General features: G+C 38.8%; 1 protein-coding gene across 18 annotated transcripts in view; it reads right to left on the reverse strand.

Annotated features, from left to right (window-relative positions):
* LOC108388671 (uncharacterized) overlaps nucleotides 1–25,308 on the reverse strand; it is a 66,280-nt gene that overhangs the window by 29,936 nt on the left and 11,036 nt on the right. For 2 of the 18 annotated variants that reach the window (XM_073226043.1, XM_073226042.1), the window contains exons 4-5: nucleotides 2,284–2,342; nucleotides 714–840 (exon numbers count right to left, since the gene is read on the reverse strand). In XM_073226043.1, the coding sequence (XP_073082144.1) occupies nucleotides 714–840; nucleotides 2,284–2,342 (186 nt within the window). The other 16 variants (XM_037012396.2, XM_073226054.1, XM_073226045.1 and 13 more) reach the window with 15 other exon arrangements.

A 25,308-nucleotide genomic window follows, 5' to 3' on the forward strand; every position in this document is an offset into this window, starting at 1 on the left:
CTGTCATCTGGGTTGTCTTCATTACCCAAAGCCTCTCTTCTCTTTTTATGTGCGATATATCTTATTCAAGGGTTGATGTTCTCAGAACATATAAAGTCACAATGAACATACTAGACAAAAAATTTACTGGAAACATGAGTTTCAACTGCATATGCAAGATACTGAACATTGGACAGAGTGGTTTTCAAACCTTTTTATCATGACCCACTGAAGAAACAGCATTTGTTTCATGATTTAGACATATGCAAAAATACGTATTACTAAAACACAGGTTGAATGACTTATTTCTAACCAATGCCTATTCCCATTTAATCTGCTCCCACTGGCTCTTAAACCACTCATGGAATTGGCCAGAGTCTTTGCTGCAGTATATTCAATTCTTCCCAAGCAGCTCTGATATTTTCTATACAATTTTATTTCACTAAAAATTTCTCTAAAGACTCAATAAATTGGTTTTATAACTCACTAGTGGGGCAAGAGTGAAATTTGAAAATGAACAGACAAAGCATAGCAATATACTGTCCATTTACAGTTCTTTTAGGAAACACAAGTGACAAAGACCTGAAATATACAGTTTAGAAAAACAAGAAATGTCCTCCTGTGTGCCACAGAATTGGGAAAGTGTGGTCCCCAAACTCAGGGAACCATTTCAAGAGCCCCAAAGCCTTAAGACCCCAAGGTCAGAAAGACACTCAGAGGGAAGTTGTCCTCACCCACTGAGACCAGGTTCCTGAAGTTTTCTACCATCACTTCCTGGTACAACTTCCTCTGGGTGGAGTCCAGCAGTCCCAGTTCCTCCTCCGTGAAGGCCACAGCCACATCCTTGAATGTCACCACCTCCTACAAAGAACACACACAACCTCAACCTTACACCCAGTGGTCACTGGAAGAGAGGCAGTCCTAAGAAGGTAGGAAGGATAAGTAGGAAGTTGCTCTGGCTCTGAGCAATCTGTAGGTTTTCCAGCCCTTCTCCTTTTTCGCCTGCCAAGGCCACACACAGATTTTCCTCAGCATCACCAAAAGTGCTGCTATGAGAAAGAAAGTTCTGTATACTGACCTCGTGCTCTGAGTGCTGTTATAAGCCAGCTCCCTAGAATTTGAACTCCTGCTTTCTGAATTGAAAAGGTTTCACTTTTTAATATTGCCAATTGCCCCAGAAACATTCACCAATTTAGTTCCAGCCGTATTTGATCTCCTGTTTTTCAAAGCACTGAGGTGGGAAACAAGTGAGAAATAACGTTCTGTGTGGGAAGAAACCAAAGGGCATTCCAGGTGTCTGGAAAACTCTCTTTCCTCATGTCTCTTTCCCTCGAATACAATGCTGACTCCAGATCCTTGGTTTTCTGTGTGAAGTGAAGCAGTTTCCCCATTTTCACAATCTTTTTCTTTACATTTAAAATGAAAATGAAATCAAGCACCTCTTCATAAAATTGTCCCAAGATGCCAATGCAGTGACAAGTCCTTTAGTACCACTGGACTTTTAAAACTAAGGTCATGTATTACTTTAATTGAAAAAGATATAAATCAGTAAACAAAATACACACAGTCTGACTCAGGCATGGGGGAGACAGAATGCAGCTCTTAGAGAAAACTTCTGACAATATTTTCTCAGTGTGAAGCAGCAGTGTGATCCTGACGCACTCTGCCATATATGACTGTTCTACCAAAAAACCTACCCAAGGCACCACACATAAAACTAACTTCTTTAATTTTGAATACCAAGTAATTAAAGATTTTAAAAAGGCAGTAGTTGTCAGAATTTCTTTTTTGAGAAAAATGTTAAATCTGGAAAATTGTCACTGTGGTGTTCCTCAAGCAGTAAAAATCCTGAACTAAATGTCTATGAATAGAAAATAGTTTAAAAAATAGGTATACAGATTTGATGGGAACATGAGATGGTAACAAAAAGAGAATGCTGCATAGTATAGACCGATAAAAACAGTTTAAAGTTGTATCTATGAGATGAATATAAATACACAGCTATGAATACATATGATGAAAAGATGATGGAAATATAAAAGCAGCTAATTTAATTTGTAAGCAGGGAAGTAGCAAAGTGGAAGCTGTTTTCATTTCTATTTTCTACTTTTATTTGTGAAATAAAAAATTAGGAAATGAAACTAGAACCAAAACCAAAACCAATTTAACTTAAAAAGGAATTAAAAAATTCACCTGGCATGTTTAGTAGGTTCCCAAATGCCTTGACTCTCCTTGAAAAACTGGTGTCCAATCTCTGAGTACTAAAATGGTGTTTTAACAGCAAGAAAGGCAAGCCCTACTGACCTTAAACATGCTCATTTTCTTTTTCCTTCTGGGGAAATGCAGAGTCCTAGGAAGACAGACTGGGAAAGGAAAGAGAAATTAATGGCAACTGACACTAACCCATGTGGCTGCTCATTGTGAATTAGCTAAGGCGGCCATTCCTCAGGGCGCTTGATGAGTAGCTCAGCATGGATACCAGACACCCCCATAACCCTCTGGGTAGCGGGTCAAGGAATGACCTGCCAAACCACCAACAGTGGCCCAACACTGTGTGCCTGTAGCTTCCGCAGTAGTAATTCTTATTCTGGGTAGGCTGCATATTAAGACAATGTAAGAGCAGGCTTTGGCATCAATATGCACGGGTTGAAATCCTGGTTAGGCTATTCACTAGCAGTGTCATCTTGGGCAAATTAACATCTCTTTGGCTCAATTCTGTCATCTGCAAGTGGGGAAGCAAAACAGTTCCAACCTCATGGAATTACTGTAAGGTAGAAAGCTCTTAGAATACTGTCATGGTTTCTCATTTCTTTGCAACTGAAGTAAAGCAGACGACATTCTATAGTCTGAAATTATCCTTATAAATGTGATCGCTATCAACAGAGTATTGTATAAAACATGGGTTCACAGGTTGTTACTCTGTCATGTGAGAGTCTCATAACTTCTGAAAAATCTCCGGTTGTCTTCCTAATAATCTGTTACCTCAACAATATCTGACTCGACATGGACAATTTTAGAAGAAATATAAAAATACGCGAATTTCTCTTTAACCACGAAGCAGCACCCTTTTGACAAGTATGGTGGGAGGTAAAGAAAACTAATAAAACCCAAGATTCTGCAACAAGAACAAAATAGTTTTGATTGTCCACACCTCCTCTAAATTAAGAAGACAGGACTGAGTTACAAATATACTGTAATAAATAAGGAATGCCTAAGAAATAAATGAGTGAGAAGAGTAAGCTTCCCTCATGGTACAATGCAAACTAATAAATGTAGAATGAAAGATAATTAGAAAATCATCAATGAATTCTAAAAACTGGTGGAAGTTTGGTGAGGAATGAGATAGCTACAAAGTCTCAAAATATTAATTGCAAAAGGAAAAACAGTAACCTGGCAGACACCTTACCTAAGAAAACAAAGTTGAGACCGCAACTGGGACAAACCAACAAACGGACATTTGCTTTATATCCTGCACCGAGAAGGACGCCTCTCCACTCCTGAGGCGTCCCTCTTGATGATGCATACAGAGCCTGCACCTAATTATGAACAAACACCAGAGAAATCAAACGAGAGGGACATTTCACAAAATAATCAAAGACTCTTCAAAAATTTCAAGCACAAAAAGGAAAAATCGAGTGTGAGTAACCATTCTAGATTAAGGGAAAACTAATGAAACAAAACTAAGTGCAATGCATAGAACTAGAGTGGACTCTGAACTAGAAAAGAAAAATTGCTTGCAAAGACTTCACTGGGAAAATGGGAAAAAAATTTAAATATGGATCATGGATTAGATACCAATGTGTTATCAATGTCATTATTTTATTTTGATCAGTCTCTAGCTTGCTCTCACAAAACAAAAACAATATGTAAGTATGATAAAGCTGTGAAAGAGGGGGAAAAAATCTGATAGTTAATAGCAGCAATAGCTAGAATTTGGCGTTTTTAACTGATCAGCAAGAATCAGGGCCACTAAAGTGATCATGCTGAACAAGAAAGAAACAAGACACTCCCTAATACAGAAAGACACTTGACTATGATAATAACCAAAGAACTGCCCTTCCAGCTGAAATGAGTTGACTACCTTATTAATAACTCCAGTCTCATTTTGTCTCTCTTATCTACTAGATAAAAATCAATACAATATTCAGTCAACAAACTGCTGCTGCTTCTTGACAGTATCCAATCCAGAACAGACTCTCACGGCCTAAAACTAAAAGCTCAGTCAACACAAGCCAAAACGCTGTAAGCAGCCCCTGCTAATTCCTCTTACTGAGACACCCTGTGGTGTGTGGGCTTCCTTGCTGCAGCAAGCTAAACAGACTTAACTCTTTGATCACACGTATATTCCCGGGGGTTTCTGATTGCCAGTGTGTTCCTGGTAGTCACTGACAGAGCAAATAGGCAAAACAAACAACTGATCAATCTGGGTAAAGAATATATGAGAATTCCTTATACTATTTTTGCAACTTTTCTTTAAGTTTGCAACGATATAAAGAGTTAAAGAAATCAGGAAATAGTCATAGCAATAACAGCAGTCATAATAGTTCTGGTGATGGTGAATATAGCAAAAATATAAAAAACACGGCAAAAAAATGACTACAGTGAAGAATACAGTGAATATACTAACAGTTACTAGTTGATCTTCCCACTCCAAGCAGAAGTCCTCTAGTACAAAAGATGGCAATGAATCCACTCTCCAAATCTGGGAGAAATATATCTTCACAAATTCAAATTCCCTCCATTTTGACTCTAAATTTGCCAGCTGCCTTCTGCTCCAGTCAGAATTTTGTAAGGAGACCTGACCATTGAAAATAATTAGCGGGAGAAAAAAAAATCATTGGACTGAATAGGGATCTGGTGTATCCAACTCAGGTCATTTTTCTAGGCCAGTTCCCAGACAAGACCCTTTCCTGAGCTTCTTGAATTTTCACATGCACAGGAGTCACTGTAGATCTTGTGGAATGCAGATTCCTGGGACCAATATGCAGAAATTCTAAATCAGACGGTTTCAAAGTTCATCCCAAAGCTTTTAGGATGGAATTTAGCAACTAAAGCGTAATTATAATTATTACTCATGCCCAAGTACATGTCCTACACATTCTCCAATTCATGTGACTACCTGGGTAGAAGAACGCTCAAGAGGGTCAAGGATGGGCCTTTCTACCCAAGTGGTGTCGATGCTGCTGGTCTGCGGACCACTACTTGAGCAGCACGGCAGTGTATCTTGAGTCCCAAAGAAAACACACTAAATGACAAAAAGGCACTAAAATGGTAACAATTATTGTCTTCACATTCTAAGGTTATAGGTAATTAAATTTTTCTTTATATATTTCTGTATTTTCCATAATGATTGTTACTTCTACAATGTAAGTATCATTTGAAATAAATGACACAGCTCAGGAAACTATTTTAAAAACACATAGAACAGTGTAAACCTTGCCTTCAAAGTCCCCACAGTCAAGTCCCAACCTACTTTAGATGATTCAAATCCTAGGCTCAAGGACACCAAAGAGATTAATGAACTCGGGTGCTGGACTCAGACTGCCTAGATTCCAACCTCTCTCTACCTTCTAGCTGGGTGACCATGGGCAAACAGGTTGTGTTCCCGGCCTCAGTTTCATCTTTAAAGAAGAGAAAATAGCACTACCACTTGACGGAGCTACTGTGTGATGGAAATGTGCTCATTTGGGTAAAGCTTTTAGGATGGAATTTAGCAACTAAGGAATAGTTATAATTATTACTCATGCCCAAGTACATGTCCTACACATTCTCCAGCTCATGCGACTACCTGGGTAGAAGAACGCCAAGTCCTACTCACTGAGACTGTCACCGCCTCCTCCTCCTCCTCCACGCAGTGCTTTGTTGGGAAGTCAGGGCTGGGGAAGGAAAGGAGGGTGGGTGTGAAGTATGTTTTAATCCCTGACAAATCACATCCCCTGGTACCAGCTAGAAGCCACTCTCGCCGTCCAAAAATGTTCAGGAGTCCAGGGCAATTCAACTTCCTGGGCTCACAGAATCTCACGGCGAAATTGGCGCTTCTCTGAGCATTACAATAGTATTAATAACAACAATCCACATGCCAGGCAGTTTTAAACCTTTCACTTATGCTACCTCGTTTTTTCTCAAAACATTATCGTATTAAGTACTGCTTTTATTTTCCTTTTACAGAACAGCAAAGGAAGGCAAGACGAGTTATGGAACTCACCTACTGTGATACCGTATGAAGCGGTAGGGCTAGTTCATGGGTGGCGGAGCAGGGTTATGGGTGCAGAGAGCCCGGGGGACCCTCCAAACCCACGAAGTTCCGCCCGAGCCCGCCCCATCCCGGGGACGTCCCAAACGCAAAGAAGCTCCGCCCAGGGAACGCAGATCACCACCCTAGGCCCTCAAACCTTCGCTTTTAGCCTCCTCCTTTCTCCCCAAACGAAAGGCCGGCTGTTGTTGGGCCCAGGTGCGTTTCGGGGAAGTCTGAATGGGTCGAGAATAGCGGACCTGAATCACTGTAAACAGAGAACAAATGGTGGCTACGACGTCCTCCTGGGGCAGAAGCGCTAGCGAGTAACCCGGAGCTCCTGGACTACATCTCCCAGAATTCCTCAGCGCCGCCCGCCGAGAAGGGAAGGGCCGGAGAGTTCTTGGCCCTACACTTCCCAGAATTCCGTGGGGGAAGCTGTCCACAGGCTTGCCTTATTGGTCAGAGGGATGTGAGGCTGCACGGAGCTCTGGACTCTGTGAGAAAGCCAGAGCGGGGAACCGGCCACAGTACCTGCCTGTCCTACACTGTTCCAAATGTCCGAGTGAACAGCGGGCAAAGCCGCGCCCCCTGATGCGGAAGCGCCCAATTGCTCTGAGCTCCTGGTGTTCAGAACTTCCTGGAATCGCTGACCTCTCGGGCAAAATGTCTTGCTATTTTACTATGCCGGCCTTGGAAGCAAGAGTGTAGACTCTATTCAATGAAAGGCCGAGAAGCTGAGTAGCACTTTAGACACGTTCTATGGGCTAAGAGGCATAAATCCATTGCCTGCTATGGAGCTTTTCTGGTAATCCCCGAAGACTTCACCATTGGAACAAGAGCCAAAGGGACCAGGGCCTCTTCTGGCAGGGACTGATGCCAAACGTCAGATCACCTCATACTGAAATTGCATGAAGATGAACAAATTGTTAGTATCTTCCCCTTGCAGAAGCAAATGAAAATCCTTTCTACACAACGGTTTCATCATCCTAAGCCTCAAATTATTTCTATAATATAATAATTATTAATTTGACATTAATATTTGACCAAGTGAACTTAAGAAAACCATTGCTTGACATACAGAAGGACACCATAATGACAAAAGTTTCAAAACCAGGAACTGATCATTTCAGTTCATATTTTGTAAAGCAAAAATTGACAGAACCACAAAAAGATTCAAATTGGTAAAGGGGGTCAAGGTTAAAAAAAAAAGCCAGCACTGTGGGTCATAGCGGTATCTCACAATACACCTGGAGAACGACACTGAGATACCTAGGTGGTATCTGCAAGGGTGTTGAAGTGGATGAGGTGGGGAAGTGCATGGGTAACTACCTAATTGCTACCCCCCTGACTGCTCAGCTCTTCTCACTATGCTACCACACCTGAGGCAACACCAGACGCCGTCAGCTTATGAAAGGTGGAGGGGAGGCAGTGACATGGGACAAAGTGAGTGAGAGTGTGTCCCTCTGGTGCTTTAAGGAGAAACAGGCTTATCAAGTGTGCTGGGGATGGTGTCCTTGAGTGTGGCTGTAGAGGGGAGACCAAGGAGAGGCCATTGCATCTGCAGATACTGTGCAGGAGAAAGAAGACACAAAGCACTGGTGTGAGGAGGCTCTGAAGCACACGAAGTGAAAAGAGGAGGAAGTCTGCAGCTGCGCTACTACTGGGATTCAAGCAGGTGATTCATTTTAACTGCATGTGCTCATTACTAGGTCAGTGTCCAAATGTTCATCACAGGGTACAGCATATATTTATAATCACCACCTACACCACCAGCCTCTTCTGTCATTTTGGGGGGACACAAACAACAGCACAACTGAATAAAGTATTCGAAGAACCTATTGGTGAGGGTCAAATCTTCCATGTTCTACTCATAGCAGGGCTCATCGAGGTAACAAAGGCCCCCAGATGGTGATCCTGCCATTCATTTCCACCTTACAGCATCACACACTATGCTTCCTAATGAGGAGTGTCTCCAGAAGTATCTGTGAACAAATGAGTAGGAACCATCTGCCTGATACTCAAAGGGTCATGGCCAATATTTGTTCATACTTAAGGATGCCAAAGTTTACTTCACTATAGTGTTTCTCAACCTCGAAAAGATAATCCAGTATCTTACCTTACCTTCTCCCATGTATTATAAAGTATTATAAACCAAACAGTAAATCAATCTCTCTCCCTCTCTCTCTCTCTCTCTCTCTCTCTCTCTCTCTCTCTCTCTCACACACACACACACACACACCACTTTCTTGAAATGAAAAGCCTTTTATCAGCTCTGGCATAACAGCCTTTGGCAACAGCCTAGAAGGAAGTTCGTGGAGAGGCAGTGAGAGGCACTGGCTGGGCTCTGGAGTCAGGCATTCATGGGTTCATGTTCTTGCTCTGCCAGTGTAAGCTGCGTGACCCTGTACAAGTGTCTGAACAACTCTGAGCCTCAGTTTCTTCACCTGTAAAGCAAGAGTATTATCACTTACTTTATAGGTTGTTAGGTTAAGGACAATGTCAAGTGTTAGACATAGTGCTTTGCATGTGGTACACATTTGGTAAATGACAGCTATTACTTTCAAAAGCAAACAATTGATCTTTGCCAGGGGCAAAAAGCACTTGGTAAAAAAAAAAAAAATCAGACTCATAATTGGAACTGGAGATTTTAACACACACACAGAAAGAAATGTTGGGTCTTAAATGCACATATTAAAATAGAAGGGAAGCTGAAAATAGATTCAGAAAACATCCATATCAAAGAGAAAATAAATAGAAAAACCAAAGAAAGTAGATGGAAGAAAATTAGAGCAGATTAATGAAAAACAAACAAAGTGGAACCCCCCAAAATATGCTCAAAGATCACCCAATGGAAAAAATAGTAAAGTTGACAAAAGCCTACTGAGAATGACCAAGAAAAAGGATATGAAAAACTGCCAAGGTCAGAAATAAAAAAAGAATATCACTAAATCTTATAAGAGGACATTGTTAATAACTTTACAAAAATATATTTGTAAACTTAGATAAAATTTACATATCTTTAGAAAAACAAAACTATAATAAACTAAATAAACTTCATACTTGATGAAATGGTGGAAACTTCACTTCTGACACTACGAATTAGAAGACAATGCTGGTATAACCACTTCTAATCAAATCACACTAGATACTGTATCCAGCAAACTTCTCCAATTCACCTAAAAATTTCAATGTTATCTCCACATTCTTTTGGATTTTCTATATATACACTGTGAAATTTGATATAGGAAAACCTCATTTAAAATGGAGTCAGGAGAGGGGATTAAAGATGGTGGCATGAGAGGTGAGCCACAGAACTCCTCCCAAAACCACATATAATACAAAAATATATTAATACAACTAATACTAAAAGAGCAACAGCAAAGAAGGCTGTGCCAGACTGCATACCTGGAGAACAGAGCAGACCTCATGAAACAGTGTAATGTACCAAAGCCTTGATCTGGTGGGACCCAAGCCCTTCCCCCATACCAACCCGCTGGTGGGAGGAAGAGAAATGGAGCCAGGAGGGGGTGGAATCCTAGGACTGTTGAACACCCAGCCCTGGAGATCTGCTTTGGGAGCACAAACATACATTGCATGGTGCTCTGGAGATTAGTGGGATTGGAAAACTAAGACCAGAGGAATACTTGGAGATACTGAGATTCCAGCCATTTGTGGAGGACAGGGATCCACATCTGGCTGCTTTGGGACAAAGGAAAAGCAGGCAGTCTAAGAGGCTTCCTAGCAGTGAGAGGACTGCTGAAGGGGCGTGAATTGCACAGAGCTTGGTGCCGGGAGAAGGGATAGGTGGACAAGATTGTCTGGGCACGCTCTGCCCAGCAGGTTGGGAACTTTCAAGAGCTTCAGGCACTCCATATCCCTGGCTGGCTACTTAGCTCCAAGGCCCCCCACTGTGATTTGCAGCCTGCTGGCACCAACTCGCAAACCAACAATCCCTGCCTGGTGTCAGGCCAGCCAGAGGGAGGTCCTGCATATGGCAGCTACAAATGCAAAGCACAGAGACTTACACTTGTGTGCTTGGCCCACTGGTTCTGACAGTGGAGACAGGCACTGCAGCCAGGAAGCAGGAAACAGCTCTTTCCTAACCCCCAGGCACCAGCACCACTGAACTGTGACCCCCGACATCAGTCCAGGGGATGAGTAGCTCCAGAGACTAGAGCTTCTGGGCACTATAGGGCACCACATACAAATACGAAATGTCAAAGGAACCTAGTACAAACAAAAATCTCACAAACACCAGTAAAAGGCCCAAGTGAAACTGAACTCACCAATCTTCCAGAAAGAGAGTTCAAAATAAATATCCTAAACATTCTCATGGAGGTAAAGAAATATATTCAAGAACTCAGGGATGAATTTAGGACAGAGATTCAATCATAAAGAAATTACATATCTGAAATGAAACACACAATGGAGGGAATTAAAAGCAGACTAGATGTAGTAGAAGAGAAAGTAAATGGAATAGAAATTAGAGTAGAGGAATACAAAGAAGCTGAGGCACAGAGAGAGAAAAGGAACTCTAGGAATGAAAGAATATTGAGAGAACTGTGTGACTAATCCAAATGGAACAATATTTGCCTTATAAGGGTGCCAGAAGAAGAAGAAGAGAGAAAAAGAGATAGAAAGTGTCTCTGAGGAAGTAATTGCTGAAAACTTCCCCAATCTGGGAAGGAGATAGTCTCTCAGGCCATAGAGGTGCACAGATCTCCCAACACAAGGGACACAGGACAACACCAAGACATATAATAATTAAAATGGCAAACATCAAGGATAAAGATAGACTTTTAAAAGAAGCTAGAGAGAGAAAAAAGATCACATACAATGGAAACCCCATCAGGCTGTCATCAGACTTCTCAACAGAAACCTTACAGGCAAGAAGGGAGTAGCATGATATATATAATGCAGTGAAACAGAAGGGCCTCGAACCAAGAATACTCTACCCAGCAAGATTATCATTTAAATTTGAAGGAGAAAGATTTTCAGATAGGCAAAAGCTGAGAGAATTTACCTCCCACAAACCACCTCTACAGTGTATTTTGGAGGGACTGCTATAGATGTAAGTGTTCCTAAGGCTAAATAGTTGTCACCGGGGGAAATAAAACCACAGTAAAGAAAGTAGAGTTTATCACAGCACTATTTACAATAGACAAGTAATGGAAGCAACCTAAGTGTCCATCAGTAGATGAATGGATAAAGAAAATGTGGTACATATACACAATGGAATATTATTCAGCCATAAGAAGAAAACAGATCCTACCATTGCAACAACATGGATGGAGCTAGAGGGTATTATGCTCAGTGAAATAAGCCAGGTAGAAAAAGACAAGTATCAAATGATTTCACTCATCTGTGGAGTATAACAACAAAGAAAAAACTGAAGGAACAAAACAGCAGCAACCCATGAATAGACTAACAATTACCAAAGGGAAAGGGACTAAGGAGGATGGGTGGGAAGGGAGGGGTAAGGGGAAAAAAGGGGCATTATGATTAGCAGACATAATGTAGGGGGATGTATGGAGAGGGCTGTACAACACAGAGAAGACAAGTAGTGATTTCTATAGCATCTTACTATGCTGATGGACAGTGACTGTAATGAGGTATGTGGGGGGGACTTGGTAATGGGGGGAGTCTAATAAACATAATATTGCTCATGTAATTGTAGATTAATGATATTAAAATATAATAAAAAAGAGACAAAAAAAAAGAAAGTAGAACAATTAATTACTAAGCAGATGCAAAATCAAATCAACTGCCCCCAAAGTCAATCAAGGGATAGACAAAGAGTACAGAATATGATTTTGCATCTAATATATAAAGAATGGAGCAGGAAGAAAAAGGAGGAAAGAAAAACCCTTTAGGTTGTGTTTGTAATAGAATACTAAGTGAGTTAAATTAGACTGTTAGATAGTAAGGGAATTACCCTTGAACCTTTGGTAACCACAAATCTAAAGACTGCAATGGCAATAAGTACATACCTATTGATAATCACCCTAAATGTAAGTGGTCTGAGTGCACCAATCAAAAGAGATAGAGTCACTGAATGGATAAAAAAACAAGACCTGTCTATATGCTACCTACAAGAGACTCACTTCAAACCCAAAGACACACACAGACTGAAAGTAAAGGGTTGGAAAAAGATATTTCATGCAAACAATAGGGATAAAAAAGCAGGAGTTGCAGTACTTGTATGAGACAAAATAGACTTTAAAACAAAGAAAGTAATAAGAAACAAAGAAGGACATTACATAATGATAAAGGGGTCAGTCCAACAAGAGATATAACCATTATAAATATCTATGAACCCAAAACAGGGGGAAATAGAATGCAATGCATTCATTTTAGGAGAATTCAACACAACACACTCCAAAGTACAGATCAACCAGACAGAAAATAGTAAGGAGACAGAGGCATGAAACAACATATTAGAACAGATGGACCTAATGGACATCTACAGAACATTCCATCCAAAAGCAACAGAATACACATTCTTCTCAAGTGTTCATGGAACATTTTCAAGAATAGACCACATACTAGGCCACAGAAAGAACTTCAGTAAGTTCAAAAAGACTGAAATTGTACTGATCAGCTTCTCAGACTACAAAGGTATGAAACTAGAAATAAATTACACACAAAAAAAGAAAAAGCCCAGAAACACATGGAGTCTTAATAACATGCTCCTAAATAATCAGGGACCAATGACTGAATAAAAACAGAGATGAAGTAATATATGGAGACAAATGACAATAATTCAACCCTGCAAAATCACTGGGATGCAGCGAAGGCCGTGATAAGAGGGAAGTATATTGCAATACAGGCCTACCTCAGGAAAGAAGAACAATCCCATGTGAACAGTCTACTCTCACAATTTCGGAAACTAGAAAAAGAAGAACAAGTGAGGCCCAAAGTCAGTAGAAGGAGGGACATAATAAAGATTAGAGCAGAAATAAATAAAATTGAGAAGAATAAAACAATAGAAAGAATCAATGAAAGCTGGTTCTTTGAGAAAATAAACAAAACAGATAAACCCCTAGCCAGATTTATCAAGAAAAAAAGAGAGTCTACACACATAAATGGAATCAGAAATGAGAAAGGAAAAATCACTATGGACACCACAAAAATACAGAGAATTATGAGAGATTATCATGAAAAATTATATGTTAACTGGATAATCTAGAAGAAATGGACAATTTTCTAGAAAAATACAACCTTCCAAGGCATGAACATAAAATCTGAATAGACCAATTACCAGCAAGGAAATTGAATTGGTAATCAAAAAACTACTTAGGAACAAAATTCCTGCACCAGATGGTTTCACTGCTGAATTTTATCAAACGAAGACCTAATACCCATCTTCTTTAAAGTTTTCCAAAAAATAGAAGAGATGGGAATACTCCCAAACTCATTCTATGAGGTGAGCATCACTCTAATACCAAAACCAGGCAAAGACACCACCACAAAAAAACAAAATTACAGACCAATATCCCTGATGAATATAGATGCAAAAATACTCAACAAAACATTAGCAAGCCGAATTAAAAAGTACATCAGAAAGATCATCCGTCATCATCAAGTAGGATTTATTCCAGGGATGCAAGGATGGTACAACATTTGAAAATTCATCAACATAATCCACCACATCAATAAAAAGAAGGACAAAAACCATATGATGATCTCCATAGATGCTGAAGAAGCAACCGGCAAAATTCAACATCTATTCATGATAAAAACTCTCAAGAAAATGGGTATAGAAGGCAAGTACCTCAATATAATAAAGGCCATATATGACAAACCCACAGCCAACATCATACTGAACAGCGAGAAGCTGAAAGCTTTTCCTTTAAGATCAGGAACAAGACAAGGATGCCCACTCTCCCCACTTTTATTCAACATAGGTCAGCAGGTCCTAGTCATGGCACTCAGACAACACAAAGAAATAAAAGGCATTCAGATTGTCAAGGAAGTTAAACTGTCCCTGTGTGCAGATAACATTATATAATACATAAAAAACACTAAAGAGTCCACTCCAAAACTACTAGATCTAATATCTAAATTCAGCAAAGTCACAAGATACAATATTAATATACAGAAATCTGTTGCATTCCTATACGCTAATGATGAACTAGCAGAAAGAGAAATAAGGAAAACAATTCCATTCACAATTGCATCAAAAAGAATACCAAGGAACTGACAGACCTACACTCTGAAAACTGCAAGACACTCATGAGCAAAATTGAAGAAGATACCAATAAATGGAAACACTTCCCGTGCTCATGGATAGGAACCATTAATATTGTCAGAATGGCCATCCTGCCTACAGCAATCTAGAGATTTAATACAATCCCTATCAAAATACCAACAGCATTCTTCAGTGAACTAGAGCAAACAGTTCTAAAATTCATATGGAACAACAAAAGATCCCGAATAGCCAAAGCAATCCTGAGAAGGAAGAATAAAGTGGGAGGATTATGCTCCCCCACTTAAGCTCTACTACAAAGCCACAGTAATCAAGATAGTTCGGTACTGGCACAAGAACAGACCCATAGACCAATGGAACAGACTATAGAAAGCCCAGATATAAACCCAAGCATATATGGTCAATTAATATACTATAAGGGAGCCATGGGTATACAATGGGGAAATAACAGCCTCTTCAACAACTGGTGTTTTGACAAAATTGGACAGCTACATGCAAGATAATGAAACTGGATTATTGTCTAACCCCACTCACGAAAGTAAACTCAAAATGGATCAAAGACCTGAATGTAAGTCATGAAACCATAAAACTCTTAGAAGAAAACATAGGCAAAAATCTCTTGAATATAAACATTAGTAACTTTTTCCTGAACTCATCTCCTTGGGAGAGGGAAACAAAAGCAAAAATGAACAAATGGGACTACATAAAGCTCAAAAGCTTCTGTACTGCAAACAACACCATCAAAAGAACAAAAAGGCTTCCTACAGTATGGGAGAATATATTTGTAAATGACATATCTGACAAGGGGTTAACATCCAAAATATATAAAGAACTCACATGCCTCAACACCCAAAATGCAAATGACCCGATTAAAAAATGGATGGAGGATATGAACAGACACCAACAAAGAAATTCAGATGGCCAACAGGCACATGAAAAGATGCTCCACACTGCTAATTATCAGGGAAATGCAAATTAAAACCACAATGAGATATCACCTCACACCAGTTAGGATGGCCAACATAGAAAAGATTAGGAATAACAAATGCTGGCAAGGATGTGGAGAAAGGGGAACCCTCCTACACTGCTGATGGGAATGTAAACTAGTTCAACCACTGTGTAAAGCAACATGGAGGTTCCTCAAAAAACTAAAAATAGAAATACTATTTGACCTGGGAATTCCACTCCTAGGAATTTATCCAAAGAAAACAACTTATCAGATTCAAAAAGACATATGCACCTCTATGTTTATTGAAGTACTATTTACAATAGCCAAGATATGGAAGGAACCTAAGTGTCCATCAGTAGATGAATGGATAAAGAAGATGTGGTACATATACACAGTGGAATACTATTCAGCCATAAGAAAGAAACAAATCCTACCATTTGCAACAACATGGATGGGGCTAGAGGGTACTATGCTCAGTGTAATAGTCAGGCAGAGAAAGACAAATACCAAATCATTTCCCTCATTTGTGGAGGATAACAGTGAAGCAAAACTGAAGGAACAAAATAGCATCAGACTCACAGTCTCCAAGAAGGGACTAGCAGTTATCAAAGGGGAGGGGTGGGGCAGGGCAGGTGGGGAGGGAGGGAGAAAGGGATTGTGGGGTATCATGATTGGTGCACATGGTGTGTGTAGGGTCACGGGGAAGACAGTGTAGCTCAGAGAAGACAAGTAGCGACTCTATGACATCTGACTACACTGATGGACACTGACTACAATGGGGTATGGAGGGGGGACCTGATAATAAGGGTGAATGTAATAACCACATTGTTTTTCTTGTGAAACCTTCATAAGAGTGTATATCAGTGATATCTTAATAAAAAAAAATGGAGTCAGGAGGCCAGCACGGAGAGCTTTCACAGCATACCACTTGAGGCCAATCACAGGAAGAACTGTCAATTACAGACCCTAACAGAAGAATCTGTCAATAGGAAAGAATCATTAATTACAAGTCCCCACAGGAAAGAATGTACTTTGCACCCCCTACAGGAAATCAACTACCCCAGCAACTCAATGAGAAACAACCTTTCACCCTGAACATTTCTCCTTTGGACTGTCACTACAACAACCCCTCCCAACTTTCTCCTTCTCTGTAATGTTCCTCTCCCTTTTATATTGGATTTGCCCATGGTTTTGTCATTGCTTGCATGCTCCAAATTGCAATTCTCTGCTATTCCTGAATAAACTTATTTTTGCTGGTAAAGTATCTTTTATTTTTAAGGTGCTAATTATAAATAATGTCAATTTTATTTCATTTCCAATACATATATCTTCTATTTTTCTTCATTTTTGCATTGACTAGGACAACTTATTTCCTCTGATACATTCTCAATTTTTATTTTTGCCTTGAATATTTTAAAGCAAATTCTAGATATGTACTTTCACATGTAAATGCCTTAGTATCTCTTACCGATAAGAAAAATTTTAAAGCCTAAACATAACATGAACATGCAATTACCCATTTTAGAAAAGTAAAAATGTTTAATAATACCTAAGCTCTGATAAAAATGCCTCATTTGTATATTTAGAACATTTTTTTTCAAATTCACATACCAAAAAGAGCCATCGTTTTTACTGGTTATCATTATTAAATTTGGTTCTATTAATAGTGCATGCTCTGTCACTTTTTTATTTTTTGTACGTGAAAGAGGAAACCTTGTTTTTCTTACACTTGTGATGGTTCAGATTTGGCTGATTGCTCCTGCAACATCAAAAACTATATCCAATGGAACAGTAATTGCAGGATTTTATTGTCCTTTTTTATATTTTTATGTTCTGCTTTCAGGAAGAAATCCTCCAAGAACTATCTTAAGGCAACATGTCACACACAGCAGACATAGAATTCTTCCCACAATAAATAAAACATAATTTAACATTTTATTTACTCACTTTTTCTCCATGACATCCTCTACTCCCTTCTCTGCCCCATCTGCAATCATTCTAATTTGTTTGATGTGTTTCCTTTTAGGTGTGTTTTTGTGCAAAATATGTTCAGTTTGTGTACATATAATTTATATTGATATAAATGATCTTGTGTCATAAAATTAACTCTGGTGTTTATTTTCTCCATCTGGGCGTATGTTTTTAAGATTTATCCACCCATCTATAGAACTCCATTTCTGCACCCACAGCATTTTACCCATCTACTCTTCCTATATCCATTGCCAATAACAATGAAATGAACAATTTCATACATGATGGCTTATAGACCTATGTGCAAATCTTTTGAATACATACTCAAGAATGAAATTATTTCATAGCATGTGTATACTGAAATTTATATTAGCCAAATTGATCTCCAGAATTACACCAGTCCATATTACCAAGAATTGTATGAGATTTTTTACATAACTACTTCACTTTCATTTGGATGACTGACTCATCACCCTCAATTTGCTAGTATATTAAATGTATAGCAGTATCTCATTGTTATTAAAATTTTCTGATGCCTAATAAGCTTGACTGCTTTTTTCAAATGCTTCATTGCCTTATTTATAAATGTCAGCTTATCCCCTTTGCTACATTTTCTTTGTGGATACTATCCTTTTCTTTCTTGTTTGCATTATAATATTCTGATTATTATCATTGTTGGCTTTAGAGATTAACCATGTTTTAAAATTTTGTCTATTGTGCCCTTTGTTGAATAGAAATCTTTAGCTATAATATACAAAACTATGAATTTTTAAATTCCTGTGGCTTTGAAACCAAGGTAAAAATATTAGTTTTCTAGACTTGTCTTTTATGGGTCCTTTCATAGGACATTGTCTTTCATTTAGGCCCTTTAAATATTCTGGAGTCTATTTATGTACACCTTACTACATGGGACTCGACTTTTATTTTTCTTCAAAAGAAATTAAAAAGAGTGATATTCATGGCTTGAAGGTTCAATATTACCAAGATGTCAATGTTCCCCAAAATGATCTATGGTACCAATCTAACCCCAATAAAAATATCATATTTTTTCCTGGAAATCAATGAGTTGATGATAAATATTATGTGGGAAAGCAAAGAGCTAAAAAAAGTTGGGATAATCTGAAGTAAGAAAGAAAAGGAAGACACAATAGTAGATATTAAATCTTATTATAAATCTACAATATAAGATAGCCTGGTATATGCTGTAGACAAATAAGTGGAGACATCAAGATCCATATTGAAATATATATAATTTGTACAAAAGAAAACACTGTAGCAGAGAGGGTAAAGAGGTCTTCTAAATGTGGTTCTGTTAGTTGGCTGTCTATATGGGGGGGGATTTATCACTATCTCATAGGATACAAAGATACAAATTCCGAAGTTCTGCAGACCTATTTGAAAAGTAAACAATGATGCTTTAGGACGAAACAAAAGAGAACAGCTTTTTACTTGGTGTAGGAAGAATATCTTAAGACCAAGAGAAAAAAAGAAGAATCTCAAATTTTCTAAGAAAAAAATGAAAAAAAACCCCGGACTATTTTAAAGTTAAGAAACACTGTTAATCAAAACACACCACTAATAGAATGAAAAGGAAAAAAAGAAATATTTTAAAAACACTTATGGGACAAAAGACTCCTATGCAAAATACAAACCTCCCAATCAGTAAGGAAAAGACCGGTACCCCAAAACAAACATGGACAAAAAACTTAACAATCCAGAAAAGAGGATGTCAGAGTAGCCAATAATCATGAAACTCCATTAATCAGAAAGGAAATTCAAATTAAGTTGTTATGAGATACCAATACACTCTGATCAAAAAGGCTAAAATTTAAGATTGAAAAAAAAATGTTGGCACAGATGCCAATACATGCATGTCACTAGAGGGAGTGTAAATTGGCATAACTACTTTGGAATCCCCTTTGGAAGTATCTACTAAAGTAGAATATACAACCTATAGCCGGTTCATTCCACCCATAGAAATGTTCCTCAAATAAATGTGTCATACATTAAGCATAAGACCTACTCTAGAGTGCTTATATTGGCACTATTTATGATTGCCAAGAACTGGAGATCACCTAATACTCAACAATAGGATGAATAGATTATTAATGCTTACACATTGTAATAATTTCCACCAATAAAAGTGAATCAAAGTCATCCATTCCAAACAATATGGATGAATGTCCACATAATGTTGACTGAATGAAACTAGACAACTTGTACATATTGTATGACTCCATTAATACAAAGTACAAAGCAGGCTAATTGAATCTGTGCTGTTGTAACTTAGTGGCTACTATAGGGAAAGGAAGGTTATTAGAATGAGCCAACAGGGATGTTTGTCCGGTGTTGAATCTGTCCTGGTCCTCCAAGAAGTTGACACCCCATGCACTTTGAGGCACAGTCTTCACAACACTACAGACAAGACAGCTCCTTTTCTCTTGACTGAACAAAGAACAAACAAAAGCCACTGCATAGCTCACGTACTGTTGCTATCTTGTGACCAGCATGGACCTCATGATCACCCAGGAGGGTAGATGCAAGTCAGTTATGCAGTTATGAGGACAATAAACCATTTTGGTTTCATCTCATCTTATACAAGTTTACCTCAAGGAAAGATGACCCATTACATCTTATGACAGCAAAACAAAACAAAATGAAGGCACTGGATTTCTAGTGTCACATGTGCAGAGAAGAATTTAACATAGACTTGAGACTGCTATCTTTAGGAAGGCCTGCTTGCAAGGCTGACTCGTGACTGGTGTCTGGATATTCGGGTTGCAGGAGGACTTCTACCATTCCCTGATGAGTAGCTCACAGTGCCAAAGCTATTTGTACAATGTGGTTTATGCTGAGTACCTATTTTCCTTCTGAGAGTGTCTAATTTTGGTACATGCTATGCAGAGTGCCTAGGTGACCAGTCCCAAATAAATACCTAGGGTGTCAAGCCTCTAATGAACCTCTCTGGTATACATTTTGCATGTGTCGTTACAATTCAATGCTGAAGGAACTTAGACATCATGTGTGATCCACAGGGAGAGGCTTCTGGGAAGCTGACACATGATTTCCTCCAGAAGCCATCCCATGTACCTTTTCCCTTTGCTCATTTTACTTTGTATCCCTTCTATCAAATCATCATCTCGAATATGACTAGCGTCTTTTGAGTACTCCTACTGAGTGACAGAACATGGAAGTAGTCTTAGGGACGTGCAATACACCACGCAGAGTGAGACAGCATGGACCTTAGTGAGTACCTCACATCCTGTGAAGGCACGATACAGAAAACCAACTGTGGAAACCTGTCCCCTCAATTACATGTGATTTGGTCAGTGGATCCCTTTAACCAACTACACTGAAAATATCATCATATCTGAGTATGGAATGGCAACAAAACTTGTTATCTTTACTGGTTCCACTTCTAGAGGATCCTCCACTATTCTGCTGTGTTCCTCCCTCATGCATACCTTTTCAACACGGAATCTTTTTTTTTAATACCTGCACAAGATATGTACACGATTTTTTAGCTCTAGGATTTGCCCTCTTTGTTATGGGTTTATATTTAAAGCATACATGCACAAATTACAAAGATAAAATTGTTGAAAACTCAGTTTATCTCTGAATGCAGCATAACCAGAGAATTTTTTATTTTTGAAAATGGCTTCTGGAGTCCATTCCTTAATCATGATATGTCTTATGACAATATAGAACACTCATATCATGGGGTCTTAACTGAAAGGGATGATTATTTAGTACTTTTTCAATTTCTATTGTAATAGTTTATTGCTTTAGTAATATTCAATGTTCAATGAAAAAATAAAACAGTAAATTATAAAAGGAGAAATACCACAGGAGAGTATTCCTTTATACATCTCATGCATGTACACATACATGCACATTCATGCGCACATATATGCATACACAGATTTGATTATACTATAAAAGCCACAAACTATTATCTCAAAGCCCATATTACATATTTCTCCTGTTATTAAAGATACCTGCCATAATTTTAATTGTCTTCATAGGAATATACCAAAACTCAAATTTCTACATATATACACTTACGTCCATTTAAAAAATTCAGTGATATCATCAATGTGGTTCTCATCTTTTTGGTATTTTAATCTCATCATCATAACATCCAATTATATAATTTCCTGATGAAAGACATACATAATCTATATTCTGATATATAGTCCTTTCCCAAAACTATGCTTTATTGCTACCAACAGGGAAGAGCATATAAATGCCATTCTTACTTCAGTAATATATTGGATAAGATTATCAAATTCCCTTAAGATTTTCTGGTACTCATTTCATGGGTGCAGGGAAAGAATATGGTATAACCCCTACCTGAGAAGTTTTAATGAAAGAAATGCTCAGAAATTAGAAAGCAAACATTTCAAAGTCTAGATGTAAATGCAGAGAATTAGAAAATGAATTCAAGGTCAATTAAGAACCAATTATCATTGGTAACCGCCTACAACACTTTCAAAGTGTTATGGCAAACCCATCTCAACACTGAAAAAGAAAAGTGCAATATGCAGTAACTTCTTATAAAGTTTTAAAAACTTGAGCAGCCTGTGCTTTCAGGAAAATCACAGAACAGTCCAATTTATACTGTACCCAATACTTGGAAAACTAGACAGGGCCCCAAATAAGAACCCAACTTGAGAACAGAGGTTGTGGGGGGGCCAGGAGCCAAGTGCAGAAGGGAAATACCACATTCATGTTGCAGACCATACTGTCTAGCGGTTTTCTGCATTTCCACAGGTTCACTTCCCTGAATTAATTTCACTTCGCAGGTTTTCCCCTCAGGATATGACTTTCACATACGGTACATTTTCTCCTTTGGTTTCTTTGACATACAAGCACTGAGCACACCTACAAGTGCTAGTCAGTGTTAAGGCTGTGTAGGCTCAGCAGCAAAGTCCCTGCCCTCGTGGATCTTACCTTCTGGTAGGTATCAGTTCTGCATGCCCATCATTTCATCTTCGTTAAAGGCTGGACCAATCTCTTTTCTTTCTAAATACTATCCTCTAACTGACATCAGATAAATATCAAAGTTCTGAATGAATCCTTTACTGCACCACTTACAAACGTTTTCTGCTGCATCGTCTGGCAAAAACAGATATATTCAGCAACTACGTAAAACACCAAATAAATTAAAACAATTATTTTCTCTCCTCTGAGAGCTGGTAAGAATTCAGGTCACATGTGAGCTTTTTTTTTTTAAAACATCATTTTGTAGAACTTCTTTCCCATGTGGAGTCTCTGATGTTTTTACCACTCTTTCTGCCTTTATAAACTGTATCATCAGCATGGACTCTGTGATGACTTACAAGATTTGATCGCCAACTGAAGCTCTTACCACATATCTCACACTTGTAAGGTTTCTCCCCTGTGTGAACTCGCCTATGATACTGAAGCTGTGAAGACCGACTGAAGACCTTACCACACACATCACATTTGTACGGCTTCTCCCCAGTGTGGACACTCTGATGAAGTTGAAGACTTGAGGCCTGACTGAAGTGCTTCCCACACTCCCCACACTTGTATGGTTTCTCTCCTGTGTGGACCCTCTGATGCATGTCAAGATTCAAGCTCCACTTGAACCCCTTCCCACACTCCTCACATTTATATGGCTTTTCTCCAGTGTGGACTTTTTGATGGGCTTGAAGGTGTGAACTCCGACTGAAACTCTTCCCACACTCTTCACATTTGAATGGTTTTTCTCCACTGTGGACTCGCTGATGGGTCAAAAGATGTGAGGCCTGACTGAACACTTTCCCACACTCCTCACAATTATATGGTTTCTCTCCTGTGTGGATTCTGCAATGAATTTTAAGATCTGCTCTACGACTGAATCCTTTCCCACATTCTTCACATTTGTATGGTTTCTCACCAGTATGGATCAGCTGGTGAACCTGAAGTCGTGAACTCTGGTTGAAGCCCTGCCCACATTCCTCACACTTGTAAGGTTTCTCTATGCTGTGGGCCTTCTGATGGATTTTAAGATAGGAACTCTGACGGAAGCCCTTTCCACACACCTCACATTTATAGGGTTTCTCTCCTGTGTGGACTACCAGATGAACTTGATAATGGATTTTCATCCGGAAGCTCTTCCCACACTCACTACATTTGTATGGTTTTTCTCCTGTGTGGACTCCCTGATGGGCTTGAAAACTTGAACTGTAGATGAACCCCTTACCACACACTTTACATACATATGGTTTCTCACCAGTGTGGATTCTCCGATGGGCCTGAAATTGTGAAGGCTGAATGAAGCACTTACCACACTCCTCACATTTATAAGGTTTCTCTCCTGTGTGGACCCTCTGATGGATATGAAGATTTGAGCTGCAAGTGAAGCACTTCCCACATTCCTCACATTTGTACGGTTTCTCTCCCGTGTGGACCATACAGTGACTATTAAGTGCTGATCTGCGACGGAAGTTCTTACCACATATATCACATTTGAAAGGTTTCTCCCCAGTGTGGATTCGCCGATGTTCCTGAAGATGTGAAGCATGAATGAAGCCTCTTCCACATTCATTACAATTATAAGGTTTCTCTCCCGTGTGTAATTTACCGTGAACAATTAGTGTTGACCTACGACTGAAGCCTTTCCCACACTGCTCACATCTGAATGGTTTCTCTACAGTGTGGACTTTCTGATGAGTCTGCAGATGTGAGCTCTGACTGAATTCCTTACCACACTCCTCACACTTGTAGCGTTTTTCTCCCAAGTGAACTCTCTGATGAATACGAAGTGCTGAGCTGTAACAGAAGCTTTTTCCACAATCACCACACGTATGAGACTTTTCTCCTGAGTGTTTTTGTTGATGAAGATCAAAGTGGGAGACATCATTGAAAGATTTTTTACATTCATTACACTGATAAGGTTTCTGGTCTATGTGAATTATAGACAATCCTGCCCCCATCTGTCTGGGTAAATCAGTTTGCTTAGGGAACTGACAATAACTTTTAATGGCATCTTGACATTTGGTTAAGTCACTTGTAACCTGTTGCCAGATCTGCCAGCAGGAAAGCTCTTCATGTGGTCCTGATGCTGAAGCAATCTCCATCTCATTTTGGCTCTTTCTTCCTGTAAGGACAGAAAATCCGGAGATTTGGACACATGAAGGCTTTGTTCAGTGTTTTCAGGATTTTACATTTAGGAGAGAACATGAGACTTCAGTGAATCTAGAGAATATTCAGTTTGTCTTTCCCATTGTGTATCATGTTCTCTGATTCGCAGGCCTATGGGAACCAGTAGGTGGTCCAGCTGGCTCCTATCCGCTAAGCACAGAAATCCATTAGTATACACCAAGTCTCCTTGGTGAGGTACAAGGGAGATGTCAGAGACTTAATTTAGAAAATTGGTAATATTTAAACTGTTAACCTATGACCATTTCTATTTAATTTCAAAGTCAGGGTAGAATCATTGATGGCAAATTATGTAGTTAATTAACTCTGTTGATAGGAAAGGTATATAGATAATAAAATATGAATCAACTAGAACTAGAAAAGCAATAATAACCAAACATTTTGTATTTTGGGCTCATGTTATGTATCCTAATATCAAATACCTTTAAGTATTTGAATTTATATATTCAAAGTACTTCTTGAAATTCTGCACATGTACACCTGATCTTATTTTTCTGTGTTGACAGACAGTAAATGAGTTAGCAACTATTACAGACTTTTGACCACTTCTAATAACTGAATTTTTGAAATGTGTTTTCTAAGAGATTTACCCTATTGATATTTCAAATTTTCTGTATTTATACAGATATCTAAACATCTGGAGAGTCTTTTTTCAATTAACTTCTCAATTAGTTTAAAAAGTACCTCTCTTAAAACTCAACAACAAAGAATCTGGTTTAAAAATGGGCAAAAGACCTTAACATACACCTCACCAAAGACAATGTACAGATGGCAAATAAGCAAGTGAAAAGATGC

This window comes from Manis javanica, chromosome 17 (genome assembly GCF_040802235.1).
Source record: "Manis javanica isolate MJ-LG chromosome 17, MJ_LKY, whole genome shotgun sequence".
NCBI classification, from domain to species: domain Eukaryota; kingdom Metazoa; phylum Chordata; class Mammalia; order Pholidota; family Manidae; genus Manis; species Manis javanica.